This window comes from Solenopsis invicta, chromosome 7, assembly GCF_016802725.1.
Source record: "Solenopsis invicta isolate M01_SB chromosome 7, UNIL_Sinv_3.0, whole genome shotgun sequence".
Taxonomy (NCBI): domain Eukaryota; kingdom Metazoa; phylum Arthropoda; class Insecta; order Hymenoptera; family Formicidae; genus Solenopsis; species Solenopsis invicta.
Window position 1 is genome coordinate 13600246 of NC_052670.1, and position 25488 is coordinate 13625733.

General features: G+C 30.2%; 2 protein-coding genes across 4 annotated transcripts in view; one reads left to right on the top strand and one right to left on the bottom strand.

The window, feature by feature from the left end:
• Positions 1-6919, top strand: part of LOC105200178 (axonemal 84 kDa protein) — a 21638-nt gene extending 14719 nt beyond the window's left edge. For 2 of the 3 annotated variants that reach the window (XM_039451411.1, XM_039451409.1), the window contains exons 10-17: positions 2335-2604; positions 3088-3249; positions 3313-3466; positions 4430-4715; positions 5012-5107; positions 5306-5527; positions 5812-5919; positions 6755-6895. In XM_039451411.1, coding sequence (XP_039307345.1) covers positions 2335-2604; positions 3088-3249; positions 3313-3466; positions 4430-4715; positions 5012-5107; positions 5306-5527; positions 5812-5919; positions 6755-6895 — 1439 coding nt within the window. Of the gene's footprint in view, positions 1-2334; positions 2605-3087; positions 3250-3312; positions 3467-4429; positions 4716-5011; positions 5108-5305; positions 5528-5811; positions 5920-6754 lie in introns of all 3 variants that reach the window. The other variant, XM_039451412.1, reaches the window with a different exon arrangement.
• Positions 6920-7313: 394 nt separating this feature from the next.
• LOC113003367 (putative fatty acyl-CoA reductase CG5065) lies at positions 7314-25488 on the bottom strand. The gene is made up of 10 exons (XM_039451417.1): positions 24854-25488; positions 23562-23810; positions 23070-23215; positions 22821-22930; positions 22011-22209; positions 20064-20306; positions 19409-19585; positions 19250-19330; positions 8413-11168; positions 7314-8035 (listed from the first exon to the last, which is right to left on the bottom strand). The coding sequence occupies exons 1-9, from the start codon at positions 25055-25057 to the stop codon at positions 11087-11089; spliced, it is 1491 nt and encodes a 496-aa protein (XP_039307351.1). The 5' UTR covers positions 25058-25488; the 3' UTR covers positions 7314-8035; positions 8413-11086.

Below are 25488 nucleotides of genomic sequence, written 5' to 3' on the forward strand. Positions count from 1 at the left end.
GCGTTTTACGGTAAATTATAATTCTTTGATATTCTGATGTAGACGGACGCAGCGTGTCTAATGAAATGTTCTTGAACTTTTTTGAATTATAGAAAAAAAATCAGAAAGGTCACATCAAGTTAAAAATATAACATACGATAGAAATCTTATAATAAATAATATAAAATAAATTCACATAATTACAGACTTGAGTAGTTAATGCGAAATGATAAAACTTCAAATCAATCAAATGTAAAAAAAAATCTATTATTTATTCTTTATTTGATGCTAAAAATCAGTTGAGTCCGATTATAATGCTATGTTAATCATATTATGTTAATGCTATGTTAATGCTACGTAAATTTCTAACTTCCGTTTGACCGTTGTTTTGATGACATTGCTCCCATCACCTATAATAAATTTTGTTTGAACATGTAATTTTATACTGATATATAATACATTTTAAAGTGTTAAGCAATACACATATATAGTTAGATTTAAAACTGCTGATTTCTTTTATTGATACCTTATTAATACGAGTATTAATATTTTATTTTATATTCACATAATATTCGTATTCATAATACTCGTATTTTATTTTATATTCACATAATATTCTATTTCAGATTCACAATTAATTTTTATTTTTTACTGTGTCTATTCTTAATTATATATAAATAATATATATACATATGTATACTTAAGAATAAACATTGCTGAACAATACTGCAAAACAGACATTAATTATAAACTTAAAATAATGTGGATACAGAATAAAAAAAATAAAGTACAAAATATATTTTTAAAATAAATATTTTAAATAGTTGTGTATAACAAAAATTTATTTAGACAATGTAGTTTTGGAGAAATAATAATAATTTTCTTTTGTATTTCTAATATTAAATTCGTTGTTTGATATGAAATCTATGGCCACCAATATAGGAAAAATAATCTTGGCGTACCCGCCTAAAGTCGATTACCTGCGGTTTCTAAATTTCCAAAGGTTTTTCTAATTGCGGAGGAAAACATCTAATTTTTTTCAACAAATTGTGGTAACATGCAAGAGAATACGAGCGATATCTGTATTTTCAGTAAAATAAGTAATTGAATTGTTTATTGAAAATGACTGTATTTGTGACGGTCGAAACGTATACATTTTAATGTTTATTGTTATTATAAATTAAAGATTGTTTCTATTAGCACGACGATTTAGCTTTGCTCTTTTAGCCCGTGACAAATGTTGGTTTGATTTTAAATCTGTTAGAGCATTGATTAAATTTATTATTGTAATAAATAATGAGATAAATCAATTGGCATAAAGGAAACATATAGCTGTTTTAAAAAAGACATAGAACTGCATAATTTCAAGAGATGAAAATGGATACTTTATTAAAAGTGTCTTATAAAGAAATTAGAAGTATCAAAAACGTAAATGTAAAGGAAAGGAGAGGGTTGTCGAATATCAGTTCATTTTTTGACAATAGCTTAGTAAATATTAATGTGACATAATTCTAACTAACGCCAGTTTATTAGCCATAGAATTTTACCAATTACCTTATAGGTAGAAGTTCATCGGATATAGAACGAACGTAATTTACAATTTACTGAAGAGAGAAAAAAACAATGCGTTTGTGGAATAGCAGGGAGATCGCAGAATACTAACAATTAATAAAACATAAATTAATAATTTTTTGTAGATTTAACATATAAATAAATGCCGCAAAGTAAGTTTTTACAAACATTTTATAAAATGTATTTTATTAAAAGAATTTTCTTTAAATAATTTTTTTGTCATAAAAAATTTTTTTAAGTCAAACTTAAAGCTTTTTAAAATAATTTCTTTGCTTCTAATAAACATTATACAACATCTATAATGAGATTATTGTAATATCACAAGAAAGGTACTGCGCATGGCAGAGACGACTATATTTTACAACCACAACTCACATGTAACATGACTTTATTTGCCAAATTTATACGCATAATAATACATATTAAATTCAATAATTTTATTTAAAATTTACATCCAAGGCTTTCAAGTAAGACTAAAATTAAAAAATAAATATGTAACATACTTCTGAAAATTACGTAGAGAGTATACATCTGTAATAATTTCTGCTATCTGCAAAACTTAAATTTAGTTTTTATAAAAACGTAGCAAACACTAATGACCAGTAACCATCCAACAATGCCGAAATAGACTCAGTAATTTTAACAGTTGCTTTTAGAATTTAATAAAAATTATACGAAATATCATAATATTCCATCACCTCACAATCGCCGTCCTTCCTCTATCATATTTTATTTTCTAGAAGTGTGAGCTTTTAAAGATTTTTTTTCTTGTGCATGTACCAGATTTTTTTACGTACTGTCAAAACGAATACAATGAGAAATTGAAGATACGTGAAGAACAAGTCGAGGGTCGTCGTCTTCGATTAGAGGAAAAAAAAGCTATACTTGAAAAAATGGAAAATCCTCCAGCCCCAGTGCCTACAAAGCCTGAAAGGAAAGGAAAACTGCAGAAAAAGCCGGGTATCCAAGGAGCGAAGCGTCCGGAACCAGAACAGGAACCGGAACAGTTACCGTATCTACCTACACCAGATGAAATCATTTTACAAAGAGAAAGTATAAATCTTAAATCGCAGTAGTTATATAAATATTTATTGAAATTTGGAATAATTTATTTTAATATCTTTAATGTCTATAAAGTTCGTCCATACTTTCCATATTTCGGAAATGGTGAAAATTATAATAAATCACAAAATATATCTGTTATTTTGAGAGACTATTTTTGGGCTTAAGGCAGGGGGGAGGTGATAGAGTAGCCTTGGGGGGAGAGACAGATTTTATAGGTATCCTGTATTTACATTTAAAAGAAAATACAGAAAATACTAAGAAAACAAGTTAGAATAAATTAATATTTTTTAAGCTATATTTAGTAAATCACAGTATTATCAATATAAACATAATAAAAATAGAAAGGATAAATGGTACGGACTATACATGTTTTTTTAAACAACTGTTTGTGTCAAAAAGATTGGAATATTAAAATTATCTTAATAATAAAGCTATTATCGTGTAAGATGTTAATAATTCAGATTGCTTTAGATGAAACCCGAAAGGAAATTAGAAAACTGCTGTTTACACGCTGCGAAAAAACAGAGATTAATTTGCGAAAATACAGAATACTCGGTGGTGCGTTACACATTGATCTAGTTTATCAGCCGCCACAACCCAAAGATATGAGAAGAGAAATTACGCTTACCACTTGTAAGCAATAATTATGTTAAATATCGTTGTATTTGTTGAATGTTAACATTATTTTCTTTACAGTGCAAATTCCTAAAAAATTGAAATCTGTACCCTTTTTCAAGCCATATAAGGCGCCGCCTCCGGCACCTGATTCTGAAAGGACACCGGAAGTAATTGAGGCAGAGATGAAAGCTTTGGAGGCGGCAATGGAGGCACTGGCTCTAGTAACTTTAAAGTATATCTTTTTTGATAAATTACTTACGAACTAGAATGTAATAATTGGATGTAACAATAGAAAAATATAAAAATTGATCGCTATATATAAATAAGAAAATCGAATAAAAAATAACGAGTAAAAGATAACGCAAAGTATGGAGTAATAATTATACATAATTTTGAGTAGAATATACAAGGTGTGGCAGAAAAGTAATGAAACTGATTTTTTTGTAACAATTTTATTTTATTTTTATACATCAATGTTATTCTTCTCAAAGAAGTCCCTTTGGGAAGCTATACATCGGCAGAGGCGTTGTTTCCAGCCTTCGTAGCATTGTTGGAAGGCCTCAACTGGAATCACCTTCAGCTTCTTAATTACGCTTTTTTAGTTATCGATAGTACCAAGATGATGTCCTTTTAAGTGATTTTTTTACTTAGGGAACAAAAAAGTCACACGGACTGAGATCCGGCGAATAGGAAGGCTGAGGAATCACAAAAATTCCTTTTTTCCTTTTTTCGGAATCTCTTTTTCCCTTTTCTTGATGAAGAAAGGGATTTCTGTGGTTTCCCAGCCCCGCTATTTGCCGGATCTCAGACCGTGTGACTTTTTTGTTCCCCAGAATCTCCACTTAAAAGGACGTCATCTTGATACTATCGATAACATCCAAAGGAGTGTAACCGAGGAGCTGAAGATAATTCCAGTTGAGACCTTCCAGCAGTGCTACGAAGACTGGAAACAACGCTTCCGTCGATGTATAGCTGCCCAAGGGAACTGCTTTGAGAGAGATAACATTAATGTATAAAAATAAAATAAAACTATTGCAAAAAAATCAGTCGCATTACTTTTCTGCCACACCTTGTATATGACTCATTCATTAAGTAAATTAAAATTATAAACTTTACGCCGCTTACGTAAAAAAATTTTCATGTTTAGTTATATCTATATTTCTGTCAAATTACGTGTAATCAATTGTTTTTACAGGCTTCCTAGCTCTATTATTTGGTTCGAACCACCATTAGTGGCACACTGGATACCTGAGAAGAAAATATGGTCTACGCAGGACGTGCATGATATCAAGTACAACGAGGAGAAGCAAACTATTATGTTTAGAACTGGCAGATTAGGCGTTCACGGTCTCGCTACTTTTAAGTTTATTAATATTCCTTTTCAAAGTTGGGAACTTAAGCCTGAAATTGGCAGAAACGCACGCGGTGGTATTGTGCTCAATGTGACTGCGGCCATCGTTCAAGCAGAATTTATAGTTAGGGTATTTATTTTTTGGACTGTTTACAAAATTATTTACATATGGTTTGATAAAATATAATTTGTATATATAAAATATAAATTTCATGGGAACAACAAACGTAAAAATAAAAATTTAATAACGGAATGTTAAATGTGTACAAAAATGCTAAAGCAATAAATATGCTTTTTATAAATTCAATGTTTGTTGTTTCATGCAAGTGTACTCCATTTTAAATTAATTTTATATAAAATGTATGTGTTGTTTCATTTTAATAACATATGAATTATGTTACATTTGATAATCTTTCGTTTTCATAGGAAGACCTGGTTTGCTTAAATTCACTAGTTGGTGGTACGTCGACAGAACTTAAAAAGATTATTGGAGAATATATGAAGTTACATATCTTGATTGAGGTAAATATTTTTTTCTAATTTTTTTTGTAAACGGTCTATTTGCATCTATGATAACGAGGAAACAAGTACATGCATATATGTGTCCTTTTGTATATTTTGTAATAAATGAGTATTGTGATTGATGCTATTTTTATAGAATTAAGAGATATTTAAATAAAAACAGTTATTCTTTCTTGAGATAAAATTTTCTTTTTGCAGAAAATGCGCGACGTCGGATGTGATCTATTTCCAGAGCGAGATGCCTTTGCTTATGTGAAAGCTCTTTCGGTAAAGCATCCGGTAACTGAAAGGCACTTACGAGAATGCATGGCATTACTTTGCACAGCATATACCTTCTCCTGGTCGCGCTGGAACGCTAGTCGAAATTTCAGAGAAATTGTAATACAATTCAAAGAACTCCACGGATGTGTTGCAAAAGAGGTAGAGCGTTTAATTGTCTTTTTTTATTGAAAAACAATGCAGTGATCAAGTCAAGCGTTAAAATTTATTTTAATATCGATTAAAATTGGCAATAATTTCAGTTTTGTTTTTTATGTATTTTCAAGTAAAAGATTGAAATTAAAAAAAGGAAATATTAAACAAGTATTTTATTTTGTTTGTGAAAGATATTGATTTTTTTATACCAAATAATGAAAAATAAATATAAAATATAAAAATACAAAACTAAAATATAACATTCCTATATAAATTTTAATTTTTTATAGCGAACAAATTTAACTCTTTTGGTAACTCCCTTGCGAACGATGATGGTGACATGTACCGAAGTGAGCTCAGAATTTTCTAATGTACCGTTAGATGGTGAGAATTCAAAGGTAATACATAATTTAATAAAAATTTAAAGAAATGATATCAATTAGTTATCTATTATTATATAATGATTAACTTTAATAACTTTATGTAACATGAATACACATTTGTATATATACGCAACAAACAATATGTATCTAGAGAAAATTTTTTGGAGAAACAATATAGAAAATAATTAATAATAGAAGGGGGGGAGTAATTTAAATTTATCGTTCAATCTATATTAATTTTTTGCAAATTTTATATAAGATATATTACAATATAGTAAATATTTAGTCTCAGGGAGTCCGTCCCAAAAAACGTCCTACTGGTTTTAATGTTGACCTTAGTTCTCCACAACATCAAGGTCATTGACCTTTTCCGGCGTTCGTTGTTTATTAAAAAGATATTAACAAAGTTGACAAATGAAATATGTATTTCGTAGCAAAGTAATTTTTACAAGCTAGCAAAATAATGTATATAATGTTTTTGTAATATGTCAAACAATAATTGTAGACCTTATTTTGCCCCCAAAGCAGGGGGGGAAGGAGGGACTGGACCTCGTTTTGCGTAGAAAGTCGCAAACCTATGTGGAACGAGAGCGAAAATTTATTAAGTATACCTTACTTTACTAAGAAATACACATTTCATTTGTCAACTTTGTTTATTAATATTTTTTTAATAAACAACAGCGTTGGGAAAGATCAATGATCTTGACCCTGTGCCAAGGTCGACATCAAGGCCGTCAAGAAGCCATTTGAGGTCATTTGACTCCCTAAAGCTAAATATTTACCATGTATCATAAAAATTAATAAAAAATATAAAGAATAACTTATAAAATATGTGTATTTCTGTCGACAGTTTTATGCTGATTTATATCACTTGGCACAGCAGAATGCCGGGATTAAAAGCCGTATACTGATGAAAAATATTTCTTTCAATCTTGTCAATACCGTTGCAGAACTTCTAGGTCGCACTAGTGTAATTAACATGTCATCGTAAAACAAATAAATATCCTACAGTAAATGTGTGTTTGGCATTTGTGTCAAATTTCCTTATCTTAATATTAAAATGTTAATATTAAAACAATTATTATAACAGCAATTAAGTTTGGGCAGCTCATGTTTTCTACTAATTAAATATTATTAATTTGTTGATCTTGAAATACAGTTATAAATTAAAGCTGGAATATGTTAAATCACTTACCAATGTTGAAATAATTTTTAAAAATTAAACAAATAAATGATGCTCAAGACTCGTGTAAATATAAATTAAAATTATATAAACAAGAAACGGGCTTAAAAGGCGTGCTAAGATCAATGAACAGAAACATTACTAATTAAATATGATAAACAAACGTTTCGACTTTTAAATAACGGTCTTTTTCAGTGTACAATAAATCTTAAGATCTGTAACAAAATTTCATAATTCTTGCTTTGTTGCATTTACAACATATCAAAGTATATCTAAATTATATAATTTTTATCAGTGCAGAAATAGTTGTTTACTGGAATGTTCGCTTACACAATTATCCAAAAGTTATTTGATCAGTACAAAATGTGTGTCAGATCGCATTTTCTATGGTCGCATGGACAGTGTAAGAAGACAAAGCTTTTTTCTTTGATCATATTAGCAGATATCTTTTTTCCATTTCCTGCATTTAATTTTCCTGCATTAAATGCGCGCGCGCATCTGACTACTACAACATTGCAATAATAACATTTAATAAACATTTCGTGGCTTGGCATTTTCTTTCATGTTTGAATTCAATTAAAGTAAAATTAATAAAAAAAAATAGTATGTTTAATTGCATCCGAGTTGGCAAATATAAGATAATAAAAAGAGATGAAATTATTTGAAGATGAAATTAAAGCTATAAATCAAAGGCAAAATAACTTTAACACAATTAAGGGCTTTAGACAGGGTGTTAGACGGTCTAAAAAAAAACCGATTTTTGGGAATTTTTTTTTAAATATATAATAAAGTCAAGTAATTTTTTTTATAAGTACTTTATTGTATCAATGTTTGAGTATATAAAAAAATTTTTTTGGCCTCGTTTACTATAGTTAAGGCTGCTATACAAGAGGCAATCTTAAGTAGCTCTTTTTACCGCGTTGACAGCAAATCGACCATATGCGTTGTCTGAAACAAAAAAATGAAAAAGATTATGAAAGATAATAAGTATAGCTATAGTCGTACGTAGGGAAATTGCGATATTGCAGAAAAAAACAAAATGGCAGGCATTTGAAAATTTTTTTAAAAATTCGATCTTTTTTTTGTTGCAAAAAATGTTAATAAAATTACGAAATTTTTATTAATCAAAAAACGGCTACGATAGACGATAGAGATAGGTTTTCTGAATAAAATGCAATTTACTCCAAGTTGATACGTTGAATAGATTTTTTGATTTGCTGTCAACCAGGTTGAAAAAAGTGGTTTCGAGAAAAACGCGTTTAAAGTTTTACTTTCAGATTACTATACGTAAATTACATATTAAATTAAGAATTAAAATTACTTACTCTTATTCGGCAATCCCTGCGCCATATAACAGCTCTTCTACATCCAAATTTGCTGTGTTCACGCCAGCAGAAGTTGTAACGCATAAGCGACCTTCGCGCGTATTTTCATAGGCTTGGCGCTCAGCGATACGGATGCGTTCTTCGTCCGTGTGGTGGCAATAATCGTATAATATTTGGCCAATTTCGATGTTCAGAAGCTCCAATACATCTAGGAGCGCTACATGACCATCGTTAAACATTATTGTAGCGACATTGGCGGCAATTTGAACGATAGAGGTGCCACTAAAAGCTGACTTAGGTGCAATTTTCCAAATAATTTGATTAATACTTTCATTATTATTTTGATTGAATGCACCTAAGCAGCGCTCTAAAAGATCGTCCCGAGTGAGGTCTTCATATATCGGTTTGATTGCCTGGGACACAGCTTCTGGCATCGCAGGTTCGTGTTTAAAATTATTGATATTGCCAAGCGCATAAGCTTTTTGCCACTTGCACCATGAGTCTTTTCCTGTCGGGCAATTATCATGTTGTGGTTTTTCGTCCGTAGAGCACTTGTGGAAGAAATTGGCCCAGATATCTTTCTTCATGTTTTGAAGGGAATCACTGTTGCGCCTTATTGCAAGACCGTAATACAGCGTGAGATCTTTTATTAAATTGTCGGTCAGTTTGCCTTTACCATCGAGGCCCTTCTCATTTTTTTTGCGATTTCGCAATCTGGTTCCCATCCTCTTTTGTACATGATTTATACACTCTTTTTTCTGTACATTATACGGAAGCTGCTGTACGATTTTACGATTTTATATCTGCGCGCTCGTCGCACCGTGCGCTCCGTTCAGACACAAACGCTGCTTCAAAAAAATTGCTGTATCTTCGTCACCTTTCAGAATTTCGCTTTGAAACTTGATATACATATTCTCGAGACATATATCTTTCAAAATATACCAAAACTGAAAAATCGATTTTTTCAAACTTTTACCCTGTCTAAAGCCCTTAAACGGAGAGAAGAATTAAGGAATGCAAAAGATTAAGCAAAAGATTAGTGCTTAATAATATTTCTTATGTAATTCCGTTACTTTAAACTACAGTTTTTTAATTAAACTGAAACAGTGCTATGTAATATATTAATATATTAAATTGATAATTAATTTAGACGCATATCTTGTGATACTACTGCTAATAAGTATATTTTAAACATTGCAAAAAACTTATGGAAAATAACATTCTAGTAATAATTTTGGACCTTCCTTTCGGGAACAGGGCATTTTACAACTTTATTTTTATTCGCAAAATATTAAAATTACAGTCCTATCATCAATGCGCAATGAATGAATTAAACAAGAAAATTAAATGTAGGAAATGGCGTAAAATTAATCAAATAACAGTATTCTTAAAAGTTTAAAGAATAATAAGTTCTTTTATATTAAGATGATATTTAGGGTGTATAAAAAGTCCCGGATCCCTTGATTATTTGGAAAACTAACCATTTTTGAAAAAAATATTTCAGATAAAATTTGTAGGGCGATCATAAAATGATCAATTTATTGATGATACTGGTTTGACCTTGGAAAATGTCAATTAAATAGATTTTTTTAAACGGAATACCTTATTTTTGATTCCAGAATCTAATAGCTGATATCAAGAGCTTTTCAAAACACTGTAACAATATTTATTTTCCTTAAATACTTTCCGAGTTATGAGGCGTAAATGTTAGTACTGTTGGTATTAACATTACCCATAGTGTAACGTGTAAATGTAAATACACCATTTTATGCTCTACAACTTTTATCTGAAATATATTTTTTTTTAAATACTTAGTTTTTAGAATAATCAAAGGGTCCAAAACTTTTTATACACCCTGTATATTATATAGATTTAGTTCTTTTCATAAACAAGTGTAACACATAAACACACTTATTATGTATGTATAATATAACTGCAAGATACTTGTATTAAACATCCGAAATACGTATATACTATATAATTTTTAAGGAATTTACAAAATAATAAATTTTAATCATACACATGTATGCATAATGTTCAGTATTAAATTTTAAAATATCCCGTAATTTTGAAAATATAATAATATGATTCTTACAAAGAGAAATACTTTCTGGTTAAAGAATTTATTTTTTTCTGAAAATTATTCACTATATCTGTTTGAATAAAATAAATTACATAGTTTTTTTTATAAATATAATATAGTGTACAATTTTATAATCATCATCATCTAAGTCCTTTACATCTTGGCAGATGCGTGGTGACTATGCTTGTGCTTCCATGGTTCTAATGACTCTCTTGATGGTGGTGCGCCACCCGTCTCTACTAGTGATGGCTCTCACCGCCTTTTCCTTGGTGGTATCAAGCAGTTGCGTAACTGTATCAGTCCAGCGCGTTGGTGAGCGGCCCCTTCGCCTCTTTCCTTCTGGCTTTCCCTGAACTATCAGACGTTCGATGTTGTTACTGCGATTTACATGCCCAAAAAACTTGAGGATTTGGCTGTACACCACACTCGACAGTCTTTGTGGTGGATTTATCTCTGCCAAAATGGACGCATTTGTTCTTCTCGCTGTCCAAGGAATTCGCAGCATCCTTCGCCAGCACCACATTTCGAAGGCCTCCACGCGTCCCCTATCAGCCGCTCGCAGCGTCCATGTTTCGGACAATTTTATAATGTTTAAGAGTAAATCCACTTATATATTATCAACAGCATACCAATGGAGATGAAAGTTTTCAACACTGTGACCAACAGACAAATTCTAAAAATGATTTTAATTAATATATCATACATATTTCATCTTTCTTTTGAGCCCTTAGAAATATAATACTGTCAGTATTAAATTGGTCAGTAATTATTATATTTTTCAGTATTAAAAGTTCTGTTGGTACTTTTTAATACCTGCTTAAAATGTATAATAATTATTTGACAATTTAATACTGTCAGTATTATCTTTCTGTAAGGGATTATTTCTCTTAAATAGAAAATTATATTAAGCTTATTTTATTTTTTAACATGTGCCAAAAATTTTGTAACAACAATTTTTTCTTCTGTAATTTTATATTTTTTAAACTGTTTACGTCATAAAATATTGATAAATACGTACTTCATGTTTATTCTATTTCTAAGTTATCTGATCCGAATAAGGCTCCATAGTAAATAACGGGTGACACCTTATTGGACATAGTAGAATTGGAAATGTAATATTGGTCACGTAATGCTTCGAAACCGCACAATAGGACACCGCATGATTGGAAACTTATAATCTCGTTGTCACATTAGCATGCACACACACACACACACGCACGCACGCACGCACGCACGCTCTTAGCGCGAGCCGCTACCGCGTATCTTGATTGGGTCTTTAATCTTGAGAAGAAGATTGTTGAAAGAGACGCAGATATTACAATAGAGGATGTAACAAATACGACTGAGCAATTTTTTTTCCATTTGAAGAGCAAAAGGAGGCTTCTACGGAATTACTTAAGTAAGAAGACAGTCTTGAAAATTTATCTAAAGAGGATAATTCTAACGATGAATTCTATTCGGGTAAAGGAGAAGTAATTCAAGTTTCCACCTAAACCTCAGAAAAAAAGAGAATGATTGGTAGGATCACAGTTTTATCAGAAACCAGCACCTCCATCAGACCGAGTGCTGCGAGATAGAACGAATGAATCAGTTCGTATTGCTGCAATAAAGGTATTACTGGATCTAGTTTCTTATGAAGATGCATGATCTCAAGAGATGACTCTGAATGTTGGAAGCAAACAATGGATGATGAAATGGTATCCATACGTAAAAATAAAACGTGGAAACTTAAATCGTTACCAGATGGACAACCTATAGTTTTATTTCGATGGGTTTATAAATCGAAGTTGCGGCCCGATGGAATAATAACGTTATAAGGCGAGATTAGTCACTCGAGGCTTTAGCCAAACTCAGGGGATAAATTATTTCGAGACATTTTCGCCGGTAGTACGTTATACGAGGTGTGTTCAAAAAGTATCGCGAATTTTGTGTTTTTTCAAAAATTATTTATTTATTCATGAATATCTATTTTGTCCCCTTCAAAGTAATCCCCATGAGATATTATACACTTGTGCCAACGGTTTTTCCAATCTTCGAAGCACTTCAAAAAATCATTTTTTTTTATCTTGTTCAGCTCCTCCTTCGATGCCGTCTTTATCTCGTCAAGCGTAGCGTAACGTCGTCCTTTCATGGGCCTCTTCAGTTTAGGGAACAAGAAAAAGTCACAGGGGGCCAGATCTGGGGAATACGGTGGCTGCGGCATCATTAGTGTGTTGTTTTTGGCCAAAAAGTCGCGCACAAGCAACGATGTGTGAGCAGGGGCGTTATCGTGGTGCAAAAGCCAATTTTTGTTCTTCCACAAATCCGGGCGTTTCTGGCGGATTGCTTCGCGCAAATTGCGCATAACTTGCAGGTAATATTCCTTATTGACCGTTCTATCCTGTGGCAAGAACTCATGATGCACCACGCCCCTGCAATCGAAGAAAACTGTCAGCAAAACTTTCACATTCGACCGAACTTGGCGCGCTTTTTTCGGTCTTGGTTCGTGCGGCAGCTTCCATTGAGATGATTGAGCTTTGGTTTCCACGTCATAACCATAAACCCACGATTCGTCACCAGTTATGACCCTCTGGAGCAAATTTGGGTCGTCGCGGACAGAGTCCAACATCTCATTAGCAATGTTCATGCGATGCTGTTTTTGGTCGCAATTGAGCAATTTTGGTACGAATTTCGCGGCGACCCGTCTCATGCCCAAATCATTGATAAAAATCGAATGGCACGAGCCAATCGATATGTTTAGGTCCTCAGCAACTTCTCTAACGGTGATTCGACGATTGGCCAATACCATTTTCTCCACTTCATTAATTTTTTCGTCTGTTGTTGAAGTGCTCGGGCGTCCGGCACGCTCTTCGTCGTTCACATCTTCTCGGCCTTCTGAGAACATTTTGTACCACCGATAAACGTTGCTTCGGTCCAAGGTAGCTTCTCCGTATGCCACAGTCAACATTCGGAATGCATCCGCGCACTTAATTTCGTTTTTCACACAAAATTTGATACAGGTTCTTTGATCCATTTTTTTGAATAGGTAAAAATCGAAGACGATCCAAAACACGTGCAAGCAAAGCAGCTGTCAACAATTAAGTGAACATTCAAAATGGCCGAGCTTGTCGGCATAAGTGAGAGACATGAGTACCAACATAACGCCACAAAAAGATCGAAATTCGAATATACGTAACCCGCGAAAATTCAAAATTCGCGATACTTTTTGAACACACCTCGTAAGTCGATGAGAGCAATTTTAGCTACAGCAGCTAAATACAGCATGGAATTAGTATAGTTTGACGTAAAGACGGCCTTTTTGCATAGTCCACTGGAGGAGGATATCTATAAGCAATAATCAGAAGAGTATGAAGATGGAACGAGTCGTGTTTGTTATTTGAAGAAAGGACTCTATGGACTCAAACAAACATCTAGAAACTAGAATAAGGAATAGATTTAACGAGTTGTCATGTCCTATGGTCTTAAGCAGTCGGAATTCGACCCATGTATCTTTGTGAAAGGTGTTCATATAGATGATTGTATAATACGTCTTTATACGTTGATGACGACTTGATAGCATGCAATAGGAAGAAAACATTGCATACCTTTGTTTCTTTGCTGATTTTGGAATTCAAAGTTACAAGACATGAGCTGACGTGTTATGTTGGAATAAAAGTAACTCAAAATCAAAACACAAGAACTAGCTGCATCAATCAACAAAGATACATTTCACGTATGTTGCATCGTTTTGGGATAGAGAATTACAAACCTCCAAAGTCTTTAATAGATTCGTCTATTGAGTTAACTGAACTCAAGGAAACAAAGTATGAGGAAAACCGTTTTTCCTACAGAGAAGCAATTGGTTGTTTAAATTACATTGCCACAGTATTGAGATCAAATATTTTGTACGTGGTGAGCAAATTTGCCCGGTATTCCAATGATTCACAGCAGCTTTACTAGAAGGCAGCGAAACATGTTATAAAGTATATTAAAGGCAAAATTAATGTTTTATTGTATTTCCACGAAGAATCATCAGATGAGTTGATTGGATATTGCGATTCCGACTGCTGGTGAACTGGAAGAGAGAAGATCTTGGATGTTTTTGGATGTTTGGATGTTTTTCTTATTTATGGTGAATCGACCGTTTGGTCATCGAGTCTACAACAAAGGGCAAATGTCATAAATGTGGTAAAATAAGACACTTGAAGTGAGATTGTAGATCAAAATCAGATAAATCGGAGAAACAGGAAGCATCAAAGTAATAAACAAAAATAAAAACAGGAAGCATCAAAGTAAGTAAGTAAGCATCAGTTCTGTACGTAGAAGGCAAGCAACATTGATAATGGTTTGGCTTGCATAGATAACATAGATAGTTTGGAAATTTCCGAAAAAAATTTCTAAGAAGAAAAACTGAGAAGCTAACACCGCACCATTAAAAAATTTGGAATATAGCGTACATATCAGTACAGTTTACACTTAGTTCAAGGATAGTACTAGTTTCATAGAAGTAAGAAAAAATATTCCCAAATACTTTTTTGTTTTGAAGAACAAGCATTATCATTTTATTGAGTGTTAAGAAAACATTTTCCACAATTAAAATAAATACTTTTTTAATAAAAAAATAGGTTTATCTCATTAATTTTAATGTTTTTATAAATATTTTTTTTCGTTATGAAAAATGTTTCTCAAAATGTTAAAAAAATATTGGTTTCTTTATTGAGTAATTGAAATATAATTTATTCTTACTTAGTTTACTTTAATATCTCTGTAAATAAAGTTTTAAAACATAAATTAAATGAGCCTTATTCGATTCAGGTACCTTGTAAAAAATTTTTCCATTTCTTTAATTATTAAAAATGTCTTATTTTATGGCTAAGATAATATAATAAATAATATAATAAATAAAAATAATATAGTAAGTATAATATAATGTAATAAATTAATATAATAAATAAAAATGTTTTAAGAGATAAAAAATTAAACTCATAACAGCACACTTTTCTTTCTCTGAGAAATGTCATGATATCCATACACGTCGTATATATATGTAGATATTAAAAAGTTCAAGCGACGTCAAATGAGATGTGCAAAAATATAAATTTTACTATTCAGTTATACTGAGGCGTGGTTACCAAAAAATTATAAATACTAATTATAAGTACCATTTTTGTTATTAGTACATGTTATGTAAAGGTGTTCATCGGGAAACAGTTTGCTAAATGTTTTGATGAAATGTTTGCAAACACGATTCGATTTGTTCGCAAATAGTGCTTACAAAAATTTTACGATTGGATCTCTAACGTCTAGGACAACTAAATATGCCATTTACATCTGTATTCATTTTGGGTTTATTACTTTCATTACAATACTCTTAAGCAATGCAGTCAGTTTATAAATATGTTTAATGAACTTTAAAATTTTATTTGAAGCATATAAGAGAGCTTTCTATCATGCTATTGGCCGAAAAAATAGAATTTTTAATAATTTTTTTTTACAAAAACTGTTTATCAAATTATTTTTATATTTTGTAGAAATATTTATACATTTTTCCTCTTGTTATATATAAATTTTTAACGGAATCTGAAAAGAGTTGATGGGGAGTGTTAGAGAAAAATGTGTCTGTAATAATAAAAAATGACGTATATTGAGGCTTCTTCTAATGTGTTATAAAACAAAAAAAACTAAAAGATTCTTTAAATTATATGAATCTGTGCACAAAGTAGACTACAGATATTAAAAAATTTCAAGCAGTTTTAAAATGATGTTACAAAAAAAAAGTACGATTATTTTTGGTAAAAAAAGAAACTTCTTTTATTTATTAAAAAAATTTTTTTAATATTTTTTTATTGTCCGTAGTCTTGCGGAAAGTACTTTTTTACGTTTTGTCAAATTTGAAACCAATTGCTTTATTAGTTTCAGAAATAGAAGATACGCCATTTATCATCATTAGAGACATATTTTTCTCATACATTCCCTACCAGCTTTTTCTAGTTTCCGTTAAAAATTTATATAATAGGAAGAAAGATGTACAAATATATCTATAAAGTATGAAAATAATCTGTTGAATAGTTTTTGTAAAAAAATTTATTAAAAATGATCTCTCTTTTTGGCCAATAAGCAAACCCCCGGAGAAAGCTGAAACAATAATCTTTATTACATTTAAAATTTATTACTTTTTTTAAACTATTTTTAGAAATATTATAGAATTATTTTATTAAATTATAGAAATGTTTTTTAAATCATTTTAGGTAATTTTCTTTTTTTATATTATATTAAAACTTTAATTGTAATAAGTGAATGCATAAACAGTACAATATAAATAAAATATTTTTTAATATTTATTTATTTAAATATTTTTTAATATTTAAAAGTTGTTCTTCACACAGTTTATCTATAAATTTTTTAGTTACGCAGGAAATTTGTAAACTACAGTAAAAAAATTAAGTTAAATATTCTTATTAGCTAAATATTCAAGTAATAAAAGAAATGAAATATATAGGATGTCCTAGAATTACTGTACTTGCTAATGTAATAGGAGATTCTTGAAATCATTTAAGGAACAAAACTTCTAATACTAAAATATAATGAAGCTACAAGTTTACAAGTTAAAAGTAGTTTTCAAATAGGAAGCATTTAAAGATATCCAATCGGATTTTTCAATTTAATGTAATCTTAGAATTCATCGAGTTATCATTAAATATCGAGCAGACACTTATACATATTTAGATATATTAAATACATATCTAGACAAATATTAAACATATATTTTTAAACGTTACAATTTTTTTTACTACTTTATAACGTTTATTTTAACGTTTTTTTTTATTAGTTTATAATATTGGTTTTACACGATATATTTTGATATATTAAATGTATATTTATATCATTTCTGTATCATTTTTGTATATCAATATATATTTACATATAAAGTTATTATTATACGTCATAAAAGCGTATTGGCTAAACGTTTCTTTAAACATTTATTAAACGGAACTGTATTGCTTGGGTTATTTGTTATTTTCAAAACAAATAATGTAATAAGCTGCCTGCAAGAAACAACTAAACAAATTAAAAATAATAATTGGTAAATAACACAGCTATACAAAAAGTCCGAGACAAAATACATAGAGATACGAGGTGTGTTCAAAAAGTATCGCGAATTTTGAATTTTCGCGGGTTACGTATATTCGAATTTCGATCTTTTTGTGGCGTTATGTTGGTACTCATGTCTCTCACTTATGCCAACAAGCTCGGCCATTTTGAATGTTCACTTAATTGTTGACAGCTGCTTTGCTTGCACGTGTTTTGGATCGTCTTCGATTTTTACCTATTCAAAAAAATGGATCAAAGAACCTGTATCAAATTTTGTGTGAAAAACGAAATTAAGTGCGCGGATGCATTCCGAATGTTGACTGTGGCATACGGAGAAGCTACCTTGGACCGAAGCAACGTTTATCGGTGGTACAAAATGTTCTCAGAAGGCCGAGAAGATGTGAACGACGAAGAGCGTGCCGGACGCTCGAGCACTTCAACAACAGACGAAAAAATTAATGAAGTGGAGAAAATGGTATTGGCCAATCGTCGAATCACCGTTAGAGAAGTTGCTGAGGACCTAAACATATCGATTGGCTCGTGCCATTCGATTTTTATCAATGATTTGGGCATGAGACGGGTCGCCGCGAAATTCGTACCAAAATTGCTCAATTGCGACCAAAAACAGCATCGCATGAACATTGCTAATGAGATGTTGGACTCTGTCCGCGACGACCCAAATTTGCTCCAGAGGGTTATAACTGGTGACGAATCGTGGGTTTATGGTTATGACGTGGAAACCAAAGCTCAATCATCTCAATGGAAGCTGCCGCACGAACCAAGACCGAAAAAAGCGCGCCAAGTTCGGTCGAATGTGAAAGTTTTGCTGACAGTTTTCTTCGATTGCAGGGGCGTGGTGCATCATGAGTTCTTGCCACAGGGTAGAACGGTCAATAAGGAATATTACCTGCAAGTTATGCGCAATTTGCGCGAAGCAATCCGCCAGAAACGCCCGGATTTGTGGAAGAACAAAAATTGGCTTTTGCACCACGATAACGCCCCTGCTCACACATCGTTGCTTGTGCGCGACTTTTTGGCCAAAAACAACACACTAATGATGCCGCAGCCACCGTATTCCCCAGATCTGGCCCCCTGTGACTTTTTCTTGTTCCCTAAACTGAAGAGGCCCATGAAAGGACGACGTTACGCTACGCTTGACGAGATAAAGACGGCATCGAAGGAGGAGCTGAACAAGATAAAAAAAAATGATTTTTTGAAGTGCTTCGAAGATTGGAAAAACCGTTGGCACAAGTGTATAATATCTCATGGGGATTACTTTGAAGGGGACAAAATAGATATTCATGAATAAATAAATAATTTTTGAAAAAACACAAAATTCGCGATACTTTTTGAACACACCTCGTACATGGGTCTAATCTCTGTCATGTCCGAGAGATTAGACCCATGTATCTCTATGTATTTTGAGGCTCTGAAATCGAATATGATCTCAGAATTGCGCCATCAGTTCAGAATTTTTTTTACTCTCAAAAAATTGCCAAACATTCCTTAAAATTTATTCATTATTCAGCCCGGTGTCGACTGGGACATTTTTTGAATCGCGATCTATTTGCAAACTGTTTGCTCTGCGAATACACACCTCGAGGTCGATTTTTTAAAATGTCATGCAAATACAAATTTAATATGCGTAAATAATAACACTTATTACTTGTAATATATTTATACCTTTTATTACGTGCTTTAACTGCATCCAGTTGATTTAAGTCTTCATGAAGAATATGTCTTTTTGCACCCATGGTACAATTTCTTTACACAGTGAAATGAATTTATTTAAATTATCATTATTTTAAATATTATTTGATATTAAAAATATAATGTACTTACATGGCATACTCTCTAACATCAAAATAAGAAGAGTCAAAAGAAAATGTATTCCTGTTATTAGTTGGTATTGATGACAATAGAGAAAAATAATTTTTTTGACCGAATTTCCATTCATGTAGTGAAAAATAACACAAAGCACAATTGAGTACATACACTTTTCTTTGCAGTTTTATTAACCTAATTTGTAAATTACTTTTTATTTATTAACATAACGTGATTTAATTATAACAACATAGTTTCAACAATCTGTGTTCAATCTATAGATTTAAAATCCGCGAATTCAATAAACTTATATGATAGTCATCTACGGGACATCTTGAAGACGACCAGAAAACGAATGTTCAAATGTCCCTCGAGTATAGTGTGTAGTATCGAAATAAAATAAAAAAGATTTTAAAAAGAAGATTTGGAAACAAAATGTACATTTATACAACATAAATGTTGTCTCTAAGTATGTAAAATAGAATTAGATAGAAAAAAATTTAATATCTCTAAAATGGTTCTGATATTCCAGGTTAATATATGATAAAAACGTATATTCTTACATTTAAAAAAAGTATATCATTTCTGAATACGAATTATTCAAATCTTATTGATTGAATCAAACAATAATCTTTATTTGAAAGATTAATGAAATATTTAATTTATGACTTACATAGGTTGACGTCCAGAAAATTTTAAAATCAGATCTATTAATATAGCTGGTAGAATATGCCATAATATCGTTAATATATAGAATAAAACAAAGTTATTGGTCAACATTGTATGAGGAGTCCAGACGATTCCTTCTAAAGGCACTTCTTTTAGTACACTGAATAATAACTTTATACCCTCTTGATACGTAATGTGTTTCTGACTTACACAGTTTATAACAAAAGGTGTAGAATTTGCTGTAAAGCTAAATATTAAATAAAAGTATAAATTAATTAATAAAGTAAAACATAAATATGCATGTAATATAAAGTTTCGTAAAATTTATATAAAGTTTCAAAAATAAAAAATATTTGCAAAATTTTGAACTGTACATTATACAAGGTATTATTTAAAAAATATTAGAGGAAAGACGGAGGTCATGAGATACGTGTGGTGATAAGGATGATAAAATATCATGATATCTCGTATAATTTGTGTTGTACTCTAAGTGCAATTGTTAAAATTATTTTGTTACAGTTTATGTCCATTTAGACATTGTAGGATGGTTATTGGTCACGATTTAAAAAATCCTAATATGACCGGGAATTGTAATAACAAATTGAAAATGAATACTGCATTATTGGTCGAAATCGGTTTTTAGTGCTCAATAAATTTTTGCCTCGAACTGGCTAAAGCACTTTTTTCGGGTAATTTAAGGATCCAGGTTCAAACCCTGGACAAGGTAATATTTTTTGCAATAATTTCTTTATAGTTTTTTGGGATTAGAGGGGATAGCAGAGATGCATACAAACATCAAGTAAATAATTAAATTGATTAGCAATTTAATTTCGTGATATTACATTCGGGTTCTTTGTTATAGTTGTGTTTTAAGTTTTAAGATCGCTAAGTATGCGGTGCGCGGTTTGTCGGAATCTTGTAAATGTTTATAAAATTTACCTAAAAAATTATTGAGCACTAAGAACTGCCTTCGACCAATAATGCCGTATTCATTATCAATTCGTTATAGTTATTGGTTATTAGTGTTTACTGCGTTTTTATAAAAGTTGAACTTTTAGTTTGCAGATAGCAGCATTAAAAGTGTCTTTTATGATATTAATTGTTAGTATTCCACAACTCCTCACAAAAGCATCCTTTTTTTCCTTTTTCAATAAATTGTAAATTACATTCGTTCTATATATTCGAAAAACTTCTATTTGTAAGATGATTAATAAAACCTTATGGCTAACAAACTTCCCAACAGAAAGTGAGTTTATGTTAATTTAATCGCTGTTGTATAATTTCAAACAATATAACCTAGTAAAAAATTTATTCCAAAGGAATAAATTTTTTACTAGGTTATATTGTTTGAAATTATACAACAGCGATTAAATTCAAGATTTCATTATTTTACTCTTTTTAGCCTTATCTTTATATATTTTTGACATTAGTCGTGATTTTTTCTTTTTAACTGCATAGACCTTATGGATAAAGTATCATATCTTGACACACACAAAAAGTATTTTTTTTTTAAATTTATTTTGCGATTCTCTTTTACTATTTTCTCGTGATTATGCTGAAGAAAAACAAATATATTGTGAAACGTACGTGTCAAAATAATTTTGTTCTCACGTCTTATAACAAATTGAAAATAAATAAAGCTTTTCTTTTTTTTAACGGTTAATTTGCTTGTTATTAACCACTTTTTTACAAGATTGCTATTTTATTGTAATTTCTTAAATGTAGCAAACTTGTTAGTATTCTCGTAAAACTACAATTTGCATTACATGCTCGTAGATTTCTAAATATTTTTTTTTTTAGGTTTAACAGAATACATCGAATAAGGTGATTCATGTTTGCATAAAATATTGATACAAATATGGATTAATGTAAGTCAGAATAAAGAAAGAACCTATCGCATTTATAATTAAATATAATTAAAGATGCAACGTATATATGTTGATATTTGTACCTAGTAGTGTTCAATCCTACTTTCCAAGATGCAGTTAATATAGTTTTGATGACAATATCTACTGGTACTACATTTTCCCTAACATATTTATCACAATAGCCTACTTTTATTATTCCTTTTCCGCCAGCAATAAAAAGTCCTATTGGACCATAAACGTTATCTATCCATCCTGGAAATGGGTCTATTAGCGTTGACGTCACTATAATATGAGAAATGTTTGTTAGACTATTATTATATATTATTACAAAATTTTGGTAATATTATAAATAAATAATAATTTCTGGTAAACTATTTCTCTCTCAATCTCTCTCTCTCTCTCTCTCTTGCATGCATTGTTAAAATTATCCAAATAAAAGTTTTAAAATATTAAAGAAGTTTTAAAAATATTTTCTTTAATTTTCTTTTAAATTAATTTAATTTCTTTCGAAAAACGTATGCTATATTATTTATTAAGTAAAAATATGTCCAAAAGACATAATTAATTAACTATTAGAAAAATTATGTAACAATTATTTTAAAACTATATTGGTCAAATTATTAATTATTAGAAAACTAAATTAAAAAATGATTTATTATATACATAAAGATAATATGTTTTTACATAGATAAAGGAAATATGTTATACAACTTAAACGCGTAAGTTCTTTTTTTCAATTCATTTTTAGTGATTTTTATTACTTTCACAATTATTTTATTAGTATAATTATTTTAATTTTATTGTAAAATTAAACAATACAGATAAAAAAATTAGGTAAAGAGCATAATAATTAAAATAAAAATTTATTTCTAATTAGATAAAAATTTACGTACCAATAGAAGGTCTAACAATTGCACAAGGTAAGTAGGAAGAATAATCTTGTATTATACTTTCCGCTAGATTTTTTGAAAATATATATGTGTTGGGAATATAATCCAAACATCTGTACATATTTTTAAGTGCATACAAAATTAAACATTTGAATATCATTAAAAATATGATGTAAAAAATATTTCTAAGAAAACAAATTGTTCTTATAAAAATATTTATCATATAAAATTTGATTTTCAACTGTAACTTACTTAGCAGAAAATATATTTAAAATATGTTCGTCCAACGATTCAGCCATTTGAATCATTTTCTGCCAATCAGCTACAGGGGAATATACTTTTTCTTCAATGAATTCTTTATCCACGTTTGTATATGCTGTACTAACATACACTAAAGCCTTTAATAAATCAGAGCACTTTTTTAATAACATATTTTAAAAATATTCTTTAGCATAACAAGTTTGTTTAATAATAATATATAATTAATTTATGTTATAGATGTTAATACCTTGTAATATTTTTATCATAATCGCATTTGTCTTAATTCTTTCTCTTTAATCTGTTATTAAGCTTCTAAGATACGCTATGATAAGCATTTAGAAAAAAATTTGTGATTGAAATGAGTTATTTTGTGTTTGTTATGAGTTATTGTAATAAAAATGAGTAAAATGTAAGATATATTATACAATAAATTATTTATAAATACAAATACATTCAATCTTTTGGTTACTTTTTTTGACTTACTATTAAATTCTTCATATCTTTAGCTAAAATACAGACGTCTCTTGTTGATCTGGTATTGGCGAATATAGCATATTTTAAACTGTTACTAAATTTTACATCCCCCGCTGCATGTATTATTATGGTTACTCGTTTAACTAGCATCTGCCTGTCTGCAGCTGATAAACCTAATCCTTTCTCACTGACGTCGCCAAAAATGGGCACCAATTTTTCAAAATTCGAAGATTGCTCTTTGCATAGTTTTTCATATAACTAAAATAAAAGAACATTAATTTATGGAAATCTTTTTTATTATAGTAATTATAATAATTACAAAGATAGTTTTAATATTTACTTTACAATGGAAGAACAAAATGTGTTTAATGCCGTTCGCAACATTTTACATTAAATGCATTTCAATTGAGACAATTTACAAAAGAGTATAAGCGTAAAATTTGCCTTCGTACCAATCAAACTCATATTAATATCATTAGTTGGTACCCACGTAAAACTTCTTATAAAATTGTTAAAAATTATTTTTTGGAAAGTAGATGGGGAATGCAAAATCAAGAAAAAAATTTTTTTTGTAAATGGCTAGACTAATTTTAATAAAAATATATGTAGTAAATGTATCGTTTACGTAAATTTAATAAAATTTTGTGCTATTTTTGTAATGATAAGAAAACTAGTACAAAAAATTGTTAAATTTTTTATGAATTTTCTTTTATTTTTTTAGTAACTACTTTTACATTTTTATGAAGACATTTCTAGATTCTCTACTTTAATATAATTTTCCCAAATCGATCAAAGTGGTAGAACGTAGTTAAAAATAATATCCATTTATACAACACTGCATTATGTAGCGTTGGCTGAACGGATGTAACGCGCCGCGATGCACGATCGTTACTATGGAATTTATTAGTCTTGTTGAAGTGTTGCAATGTTTAGTTGGTAAAAAGCTAAATATATCTTACATTCAGCTAGACATAACTAAATGAAGAAAAATGTGAACTTTTTGATTCAGCTTTCTCTCTCTGTAACTCGCCAAAAAATGCAATTTTAAGGCGCATTTTTGGAGAAATATTATATCTTATGGGTGCTAACTAATGATCAATTTGTGCTCTATTAGTTCACAAAATTTTATATGCTTATTCCGCTATTAAAACCATTTCAATTCTTTTTACGTTAAAAAGATTTCTTTAGTAATGACGTTACAATAGCACTTACAAAAAAAAGTCATACATTTAAATAACACATATTAAAATGTTTCAGAAATGCATTATTACAGAAAGTTCTTTTTTCTATATGTAACTTACCGGTAAGTTCAATATTTTTTTTAACCTTTCGTTAATATTTGATTCTCTGTTTGGACGCATCAACAGAAATATTTCACGAACATCTGGACAAGATCGTAGTACTTTTTCAAAAAACACTTTACCCAGAAAACCTGTCGCACCTGTCAAAAGTATACTTTGCCCAGAGTAAAATGTGGAAATTGACTCGGCTGGATTAACAGTCATTTTGCTAAATATTTTTAAAGTAATTTATAAAATATGAATATATATAAAAACTTAGCAATGTGGATATTGAAACACTTCAAATTGATATAACTTTTGTTACGATAATATAAAAGAAGGTTCGATTAAGCGCTTATATATTACGATTGACTACTTCACATTAACTGATCTATTTTGTAATTGTAAGCTAATGGAAATATGTGAGACTGTCAATGCTTTAATAAAACGGAAATGATTTTAACTTTGCAGTTTAAGGTTGAAAGAGTAAGTATCCAATATATGTAATATGCATTTTCTCATAATAATAAATCATCATGTTATATTTTATGTTAGACAGGGTGTTACTGAATTAGCAGAGGTCCTTTTATAATTGAATTTTTTAGAATATTCTAACAAAGAAACACAGGGAAGTGTCCGCCTCAGATTAAATCGAG

Bases quoted from the DNA above. Each gene is read 5' to 3' on its own strand.
- LOC113003367 (XM_039451417.1), bottom strand. From the start codon at position 25,057: ATGACTGTTAATCCAGCCGAGTCAATTTCCACATTTTACTCTGGGCAA. The intron at 23,811-24,853 runs GTAAGTTACATA...CTTTTATTTTAG, and splicing joins AAAAAATATTGAACTTACCG to TTATATGAAAAACTATGCAA. The intron at 19,586-20,063 runs GTAAGTCATAAA...TTTACAAATTAG, and splicing joins TTTTCTGGACGTCAACCTAT to GTTAATAAAACTGCAAAGAA.